Consider the following 9,940-nt stretch of genomic DNA (forward strand, 5'->3'; position numbering starts at 1 on the left):
ACCTTGACCTCTCTGGCTTCTACAATCCTTCCTCCCTCTTTTCAACAGTATTTGCTGAGGTTGTCCCAGTGCTTGGCTGTGGATCTCTGCATCTGTTTCCATCAGTTACCGGGTAAAGACTCTGATGACAATTTGTGTAGTTACCAATCTGATTCCAAGAGATGGCCACTTCAGGCTACCTATCCACTATTGCTATGAGTCTTACCTGGGGTCAGTAAAAGAACTTCTGGAGATATCATCATGCCTGACTTTAAGCTCTGCTACAGAGATATAGTAATAAAGACATTTTACTGGCATAAAAAGACAGATCAATGGAATTGAAGACCCCAACATAAGTCTTTAAATCCACACACCTATGAACACCTGATTTTTTCACAAAGAAGCCAAAATTATACAATGGAAAAGAGAGAGCATCTTCGACAAATGGTGCTGGCATAACTGGATGTCAGCATGTAGAAGAATACAAATAGATCCCTATTTAGCACCCTGTACAAAATTCAAGTCCAAGTGGATCGAAGACCTCAACATAAACCCAGTTACTCTGAACCTGACAGAAAAGAAAGTGGGAAATAGCCTTCAACACACTGGCCCAGGAGACCACTTCCTAAATAAATACCAGTAGCACAAACACTAAGACTCACAATTAATAAATGGGACCTTGTGAAACTGAAAAGCTGGGTGACCTGAGGCTAGATAGCACAGGGACCTAAGGTAAAACCAAATAATAACAGCCTAAAATACTGATAAAATGTCTCCTAATGATATTCTGTTATACTTGGAGACAGTGTCTTATTCAACCACCATCAGCAATGCTTCCTTCTGCAGCAGATGGGAATAGAGACCCACAACCAGACATTTTAAAGTGGGAGATCAGGGAACACTCATCCCTAAATGGGAAAGGGAACCTGGGGAAAGATGTAAGAGCCAGAGTATGGAGTACACCAGGAAAATAAGACCCTCTAAATCAAGAACAAAGTTTCTATGAACTCAGAGACTGAAGTAGCATTCATAGGACCCTCACAGGTCTGCACCACGTTTCTCTGTGTGTGTGCGTGCACATGTATGACTTCCAGTTTAGTATTTTTATGAAATTCCTGCGTGCAGACAAGTGGGTCTCTCTTACTCTTGGGCTCGTTTCCTTCTTAGTTTGTCTTGTCCACAAAGGTATGATAGTTTTTCTCTTCTATTTTATTTTGTTATATTTAAAGATAAACTTAAGGTAAAGGTTAACAACTCAATTGTACTTGTCGGGAGTGGGAAAATCAGTTTTCTCCAATGGAGTGACACAGGATACATCAACCACTCCACAGTAGGCCTCATGTTCAGCAGTGTTGACCAACATGCAGTGAACACCACAGTTTAACAAAGGCTTGAATATACTTCCCAATATCCCTTTATTTAATTTCCATTTAGAAGTTACCATGTGTGGGTCTACACACACACACATACTTACTAAAGCAGTATAAAGTTAAATGCTCAAATGCATAGAGAAATCCAAGAGATGGTTTGAATTTTAGTATTTTATTTCACATACCCTAGCCATAAAGTCCCATATGGATTTTCAGCATTAATTAATGACACGTTATCAAGTTTCAAAGATTTATTCATCAGTTTAATAAACTCCAAAAAATCAACATGATTTCATGCATTCAGAGGAGTATTTCCTGGTCAAGTGGAAAATTGTGCGGATGCTTCTGAAAGACCTTCATTATAAGCAGCTTTATGGTGAGCTTCACGGTTTAGAAGTCAGGGCCTTCTTTCTTCAGTTTGCTGTAGTCCACATTCACTGAGTAGAACTTGGGGAGAAAGTATATTTTAGATTACTAAAGAGAAACATGGTGCAAAAGTTTTAGAATTTGTTTCGTTTTTTTCAAATAAGAACTCAGAAAATTTTAACAATACTTAATTATGTAAATGTAATACACACAAAAAATACATTATCTAAAATTTTAGTGGTTATTCAAGGAGATGATTTTGGCAAAGTAAATAAAGCATTCAATCTATAGTTTAAGTATACTCTATACTAGTAAGATCTATAAGGATTATCCATTGCAAAATGAATAATTATTCTTTCTGATGCACACTTCTATCTCTAAATTTTTACTTCATATATATCTGTGTGTGCATATATAAATAAACACCCTATGTGTGATATGTGGGTCTCGGAGTCAACAGGAAGGAGGCTAGTAATATAGTGTTTTGTTGCTTATGCAACTCTTCACTTCCCACTGTCCTTTTCTCATGGGTTTTCTGAATGCTGAATACTGTCAGTCACCTTTGGTGATAGATTTTAAGTAATACGGCACTAAAACGTGTCTAAGATTTCCAATTAAGAATCATTTTAGAAATAATTTTTTTTTTTATTTTTTTTTTTTTGTTTTTTCGAGACAGGGTTTCGCTGTGGCTTTGGAGCCTGTCCTGGAACTAGCTCTGTAGACCAGGCTGGTCTCGAACTCACAGAGATCCGCCTGCCTCTGCCTCCCAAGTGCTGGGATTAAAGGCGTGCGCCACCACCGCCCAGCTAGAAATAAATTTTACTCAAGTGCTAAACAATGGCTAACTCCTAGTGAGTTTGTTGCTGTTTTGTTTTTTGGTGATATATTTGAAACGGGTCTAGAATTTCTACTGGAAGAAATAAAATTATAATCTTAGTTTTACTTATTCTTGGGCTAAAGAAAACTAAGAAGATAATGCTATAATTCCTTGAAAATGAGTTATTTATCTGTAGAAGAATTATAAGCATTTTCTCCAGAGTACTGGTTTGATTAAGAATGGCCCCCATAGGCTCATATATTACTAATATTTAGTCACCCAGGAGTGGAACTCCCCAGTACTGATTAAAGGATTAGTTGTGGCCTTGTGGGAGGAGTGAGTCACTGGGGTAGTGGGCTTTGAGGTTTCACAATCCCCTGCCAGGCCCAGTCCTTTCTGTTTGTGGATCAGGATGTAGCTCCCAGATACATTCTCCAGCACCATGCCTGATTGTTGCCAAGCTCTCTGCCAACATAATAATGAACTAAGCCTCTCTAAACTGTAAGCAAGCCCCCAATTAAGTGTCCTCTTTCATATGAGTTGTTTTGGTCATGGAGTCTCTTCACAGCAATGGAAGACAGATTGCATTAAAGGAGACTTCAGGGCTGGTATCTGGCTCAAAGTCACAGCAGTTGCCTATGTGAGGACCCAGACTCATTCCTTTCCACTGTAAAAAACATACAAACAAATGGTTCACAAATCTGTTCCCACAGAGTTCTTCAAACCCTCTTTTCTTCAAATATAGACTTCTTTACTGTAAGAGGCAGGATCTCACCCAGCCTCCATGGTGTGTATGTGAGGATGATCTTAAGAGTTTATGCTCTCCTGCCTCCTCCTCTCCTGCACTGGAGTGGCAGGCACATGTCACCACGCTGTTTTAAGGGCACACAGAGCTTTGCACATTCCAGGCAAACAAACACCTTGCCAGCTGAACCTCATCCCCAACTCCTTACTTATTTTTTAAAAAAGAAAACTCTCCAAGTTGTAAAGCACATCACCATGTTATCCTTAGGTTTATACACACTGGTCTAGGGTTACTTGGACAGAAAAATGTAAATAAACGAGCAATATTCTTTGCTCTGTCTTGTTAACAACCAATTCACCTAGGCAACAGAAGAAGTTATACTAATCTCTAATACGTTTGCATAATATTAGGTTATATTGAAATAGATATACAAATAACACGTTTGCATAATATTAGGTTATATTTGAGATAGATATACAAGTATAATATGTGTTAAACAAAAAATAAACATCTAATAGATGCCAACAACATTTAGCTGCGATTTATCTTAACCATCACCATCTTCTGCATTCTAATTGAGGATCAAATTATAAATTACTTAAAACTGACTAAACTAAAAGGCTGGAGAGATGACTTAGTGGCTGAAAGCAAGTACTGTTAATCTAAAGGCTCAGAGTTCAGGACCCAGCACCCATGTGGGGTGGCTCATAAACCACATCGATAACTCCAGCTCCAGGGCTCTGACATCTGTAACCTCAGCAGGCTCCTGTACTCATAAATGGAATTCAAAGCAATAAGAGCAAATATTCAAAAACAAAGCCACTGCTAGGTGTGGTGGTTGTTACACACCTTTTAACCCAGAATTTTGAGGCAGAGGCAGAAGGATCAACCTTGATCAGGTTGAAGAACAACTTGATCTACATATCAAGTTTCAAGACAACCATGGCTACATCCTTAAACCAACTATTCTGCCAAAGTAGTGATGCATGCCTTTAATCCCTCGGCATTCTGAAGTCAAAAAGGCAGGCAGATATCTGAATTCAAAGCCAGCTTCATCAACACAGTGAGTTCCAGGTCAGGACTATGTAGAGAGACCTTGACTCAACAATTTTTTTTCCTCAAAGCTAGTGGGCTTTTGATGTATTTGCTTTGTACTTAAAATTCTCTCTGGAAGTAATTTTGAAATCTGCTTTGCTTTCTTCACGTCCATGCCTCTGCTGCTTTTCTCAACAGTGGTCACCTTGAAAGCACCCTAGATGGCGATATCTGATCCTGCTTTTCTCAACAGTGGTCACCTGGAAAGCACCCTAGATGGCGATATCTGATCCTGGCTTTGAAGCATTTCTTTCATTGATGTACTACTGGGCCTCTAATCCTTAAACCTCATCTTTTCCTAATCTCTTGTAGTTTTATGAGTTTTTGCTTTGGGGAGCCAATAACCTCCCTTTACGAACTGAATATTCATGTCCTCCTACAATGTCTGGTGAAGTCCTAGCCCCTAGTAAGAAATGACATTTAGAAACTGAGAGTATGGGAGGTAATCAGGTCATAAGGGCAGAGCCTTCACAACTAGGCTATTTTGTTTAAAGAGAAAAACAGGGCCAAGTGTCTACCTCCTTTTCCTCTTGTGAAAGCATCCAGTAATCTTGTGAAAGATCCAGGATCTTCGGGAGGAACAGAACTGACTGGCTTTTTGGTCTCACATTTCCCACAATGGTGACACATTTCTGCTGCCAAGGTTCCCTATCCATGGTACTTTTTATCAGAGCCACCCCAAATCTTAGTATCTTAACACTATTAACGTTTAGTTTTTTTTATTCACATTGCTGTTTCTAAGTCAAGTGCTCCACACTCATTTCATTCCAGTCTTCAGTTTGATGAGAAGCCCTCATTTGCCACTCTGGTTCCCAAGGGAAATGGAAAGAACAGGGGGTCAAAAACAAAATAGTTTAAAAGTGGTAAATATCATCTTCCTACCTCATTGCTTGCCACAAAAACAAACAAACAAATAAATAAGGTGTATGGTACGACTGAGCTCTATTGGCCAAATAAATAAAATTCTTTTAGATGAAGCCAAGAGTTTCGCACATGCTTTTAATCCCAGCACTTAGGATGTAGAGGCAGGTAGATCTCTGAGTGCAAGGCCAACCTGGTCTACAGATTGAGTTCCTGGATAGCCAAGGCTACACAGAGAAACCAGTCCATGCTCAAAAAAGTTCTCTTTAGATAACAGAAAAATCACTATGGAGATAATAACATCACTGCTTGGGTTTAAAAGCAAAATTAAGTAGACTTCGTTCATTTCAGGCTTAATGAACATCTAGATTGCGTTCTCTTCACTCTTACTACAATATAACATTTTTCAGTTTCCACCCTCTCTGAGCCACGAGCACTCAAGGCTCATGCTATGCCACAAACACCAGGGTCTTAACGCAGCAACGTTCCACTTTCAGTGAACAGGGCCTCACATCAGCCCGTCATCATATTCCAATGCACCAGTAATTGGCACAACTGTTGGAATCATCTGGAACATTTCCTGAAATACCTATATAGAATATCCCAATATGCTCTTTGGTCAAACAACCAAATTCTAGTTCTTTGTTCTCTCTCTCTCTCTCTCTTTTTTTTTTACATACATTTCCCCCCAGAATGCTTAAATTCCTAAAATAAAATAATGAACGAGAATGCCTGTTTATTATTTCTTGAGCACATAGAAGATGGTTTGGTTCAGCTTGGCTGGTACATTTCTAGTTCTACCATTAGAGGACAGCAGCTTGTGTACTTAGAGCCAAATTAGCGTTGGGTTAAGCGAGTAAAGAGCCAGGCGGTGATGGCTGATGGCGGCACACATCCTTAATCCCCGCACTCAGCCTGGTCTACAAGAGCTAGGTCTACAAGAGCTAGGTAAAGGACAGGACAGCCAGGGCTGTTACACAGGGAAACCCTGTCTCAAAAAAAATGAATAAACAAAAGGAATAAAAAGAAAAAATAAAGTGAGTAAAGAATAATCTTTAAAATTGCTACAAATAGTAATGAGAACACGCGTCTCTACCACAGACACTTTCCCCAGGCCTTAGTCAAACATGGCTCAGCGTGACTCTTCTGGGGGGCTAAGGCAAACTTGTTAGGTACTGGGGAACAATTGGATGCAGCAGAAAACCTAAGGGAGAAGTAGGCACGTTAAATAGATTGTTTGGCATGAAAATTATACCAGAACTCTTGGCAACAGAAGGTTTACATGCACAAATACAACACATAAGAAAGGTTATGTTTGAGAAATCAATAGTCATGGTGCATGAATACAATCTTTCAAGGAGTAGCTAAATAGACCACTCTTCTGGGAAAGTGTTTAGCTTATCTATGAGGCTCATGGCAAAATTTAATTTTTAACTGACTTTCATTTATTCCTACTAAACCTCACCAAAAATATTTGAACCATACCAAGAAGAAACAGGCAACCAAACCACCCAAGAGACCAGGCTGTCCATACTTCAAACGCAATGGCGGCAACTCTTCAAGGTTCATCATGATAATGGAGCTTTGCCTGCACATCTCATTTCAAGAAAAACTACCACAGATCCACAGATCTGTTACAATCTGCTTTCCAGCCATGTTGAACAATGTTGTACCTTACCTTATATTGTTCATTGGGACCCAGTTTGTTCCAAGGCTCTGGGTTATTTTTCCTGTCCCAGCTAAAATGAATAAAACAGCATAATTATTATAGTAATAAAACACTACTTAAATCATGTTTTGAAATACTTCCTTAGAAGCTAGTATTTTGAAGAGATCAAACTCATTCATTTTCTAGTAGGTATAGGATAGTATTACTTTCATTATGAAGCGAAACAGAAGTAGAATGCATAGTTAAACAAGCATGTCTTTCTAGCAGGAATGCTTGTATTTGGATTTTATAAAGTCTTCTATTTTTTTCATTGAGGTAATACATAAAAGTTTATAGACTCCCCATTAATCATTTCCAACTGCAAAAAGGATCATTTTATTGTTTAAAAGATAAAAACATTCACACAGGACAAGAATCACCATTACGTATTTTATAAAAAGCAATGATTCCCAGGCATGGCGGCACACGCCTTTAATCCTGGCACTCAGGAGGTAGAGGCGGACAGATCTCTGTGAGTTCAATGACACAGCCTGGTTTGCACAGTGAGTTCCAGGACAGCCAGAGACATATAATGAGGTCCTGTCTCCAAACAACAATAATAAACAAACATAACAATTATTATCCCAATCTGAAATGAAATGGAAGACTTAGCAATTCTACTTTACCAACAGAAAACTAAAACTCAATTGGGTAAATTGATGAGACAGGAAAGGTAAATGTCAGCAGCAGCAGAAAGTCCTGGAGGCTGCGTGGCTACGGAATTGTAGTTGTTTCTACTGTGGTCCCCAGGGCAGCTTCCCCAGCCAGCCAGCCAAGCCTGAAGCATCGGGAGACTCACCTGACGTCTGGATTGAACAACGCCAGGCGCATCACATACAGTGCTGCTCCGGTACCTCCTGCTCCAATAAACACGAAGAGAGGAATCAACTAGAACAAAGAATAGGCAAAACATAGTACCCGTCATCACACTCTTTGATCTCCTACATGGTAACATCCAAATCCATTTCGCTAACTTGTCCGAAAATGGGAACAAAGGTGGATCTTAGAGGGAAGCAATGTTTCTTTTCAATTGTATTCTAAAGGCATTAGGATTATTTTGGTTTTAAGAGTCTGACTTCTTGCTGGGTGGCGCTGGCTGGCGCATGCCTTTAAATCCCAGCACCGATGAGGCAGAGGCAGGCGGATCCCTATGAGTTAGAGGCCAGACGGATCTTCAGAGCGAGTTCCAGGACAGCAAGGGGCACACAGAGAAAGCCTGTCTAGAAAAAAAACTAAAAATAATAAAGATAATAGTAATGGTAGTGATAAGTACACAATCTCTGTGAAATAAAGAGCATAATCAGCTGGCAGGCATGTCTGTTACAAGCACTGGTTTTAGAAACTAACTCTGAAAACAGATTTCTACTAAATTGGCTACGTATTTGGAAAACCAGGCTCAAGGTAAAGATTAATTATCTTAGGGACTGTCATAGGGGGAGTTTTACTGAACAAAAATGAGATGTCAAGAAAACTTAAGTAAATTTTGCAAATGCAAGGTATCCAAGAAAAGTAAGGATTCCAGGTTGAAGATCCCTTACATTTCAGAAGGCTTGGGGATGCGATGCAGTGGATATAAATGCCTCAAAAGCCAAGATAACAAACCTGACCTTTCTTGGAGTCTCACCCACTCCGTGTACCATCCAACCCTCTTTGGAGCAACCAATCTGCGAAAGCATGGCCAGCCTTCCACACTCAGAATGTTTACCTTCCTCCCTGATGTCTGCCACCTTCTGCTTCTGGCAAAACTCCGCAGCGGAAAACAGTGACAAATAAAAGGCTTCGAGCAGCCGGGTCAGGCCAACCACAGACAGGGTAAACCCCAAGAACAGCGAAAAGGGAGCGTCCCCAGGGGACTGAGGCAGGTGCACCAAACACAGAAGCCACCCTGGAAAAGACCGTGAACTTACGCTGGGATGCTTCTTGGCTTGCCCGATGATCTGACGGAGCATGTTTGCGGCAGAGGCCTACCTCCACGGAGACAGGAGAACGAGCGCGGGACACTCACCAAGCGGCTTCTGCAACCCGGCTGAGCGGACGTCCAAAGTCACCCAGGACCTCCTACCTGAAGGACCCCTGGCTCAGAGGGCAGCCTGCGGCAGGAAAGCCCGGATGCGGCTGTCCTCCGCAGCGCCGGAATGGCTGAGCCTTTGCGCAGTCGTGCTCACCTAGCCCGACTTCTGCATTCCACCGTGAAGCGCGGGATCCTTCAGTGCTTCGTCATGCATCCTCTCGGATGGGTCTATTTCGGCGTAGAAACCAGAACTTCTCGACGGATGAGACAGGCACGTTTTAGGACGACACGCGTGTGATCAGGGTCAGCGGGCGGGCGCGGCTTCTTCCCCAGCGGAGCTTCCCCGACCGGGCGGCACACGAACGCGCTTGGGGGCGCGAGTGCTGTGCACGCGCAGGGCCGCCTGGAGGGCCCGGAGGGAGCTGCAAGGCGCCTCAGGGGCTCCCACAGGACACAGGTCCTGTCTGCAGCCGCCAAGGTCAAGGGCTGTGGTTTGAGACTGCTTGCAGCTGCTTCCTGTCCCCCACTGCGCTGAGGGACAGAAGTTAAAAAAGTAGTCAGTGACCTTCGTTTCTTCAGTGTGATCGCTACACTCCCAGGTCATGACACTAGCCTCCAAAAACTTCTGCAACATGCCACCATCCCTTCTGGGTTCAGCTCTTGCATCTTCACTGGTCGTGTTCCTAAACTTAAGGGTTTCTACTACCCTATTTCCATTTTCATTTATTTCTTTCTAAATTTGCTTTCACCCCAAAAATGGCCTCCTCGGGACAGGGTTTAATGGAGCACATACAATCACAACTAACAGTTTGAACCCTTTCCTACTCCCTACATATATTACAGCTTTGAAATAATAAGACTAAAAAGAGGAGACATCTTCACTGGAATTGCTAGACTTAAGAAGTAGTATTAGCCGAGAGAAAGTTACCAGTGGAAGTGTATAAGGAAGACAATTCAAGTGAAGAAGTTCTGAAGCTCACAACTGCTA

General features: G+C 41.5%; 1 protein-coding gene across 1 annotated transcript; it reads right to left on the minus strand.

Moving 5' to 3' along the window:
* Positions 1–1,582: 1,582 nt before the first annotated feature.
* Positions 1,583–9,317, minus strand: Coxfa4 (cytochrome c oxidase associated subunit FA4). Its single transcript, XM_075953605.1, has 4 exons — positions 8,849–9,317; positions 7,741–7,829; positions 6,912–6,972; positions 1,583–1,796 (listed from the first exon to the last, which is right to left on the minus strand). The coding sequence occupies exons 1-4, from the start codon at positions 8,888–8,890 to the stop codon at positions 1,740–1,742; spliced, it is 249 nt and encodes an 82-aa protein (XP_075809720.1). The 5' UTR covers positions 8,891–9,317; the 3' UTR covers positions 1,583–1,739.
* Between the last annotated feature and the right edge of the window lie 623 nt (positions 9,318–9,940).

Source organism: Microtus pennsylvanicus, chromosome 19, assembly GCF_037038515.1.
Source record: "Microtus pennsylvanicus isolate mMicPen1 chromosome 19, mMicPen1.hap1, whole genome shotgun sequence".
In the NCBI taxonomy this organism is placed as follows: domain Eukaryota; kingdom Metazoa; phylum Chordata; class Mammalia; order Rodentia; family Cricetidae; genus Microtus; species Microtus pennsylvanicus.

Bases quoted from the DNA above. Each gene is read 5' to 3' on its own strand.
- Coxfa4 (XM_075953605.1), bottom strand. From the start codon at position 8,890: ATGCTCCGTCAGATCATCGGGCAAGCCAAGAAGCATCCCAGC. The intron at 7,830-8,848 runs GTAAGTTCACGG...TCTTTGTTCTAG, and splicing joins AAGCCAAGAAGCATCCCAGC to TTGATTCCTCTCTTCGTGTT. The intron at 6,973-7,740 runs GTGAGTCTCCCG...TATTCATTTTAG, and splicing joins TTGTTCAATCCAGACGTCAG to CTGGGACAGGAAAAATAACC.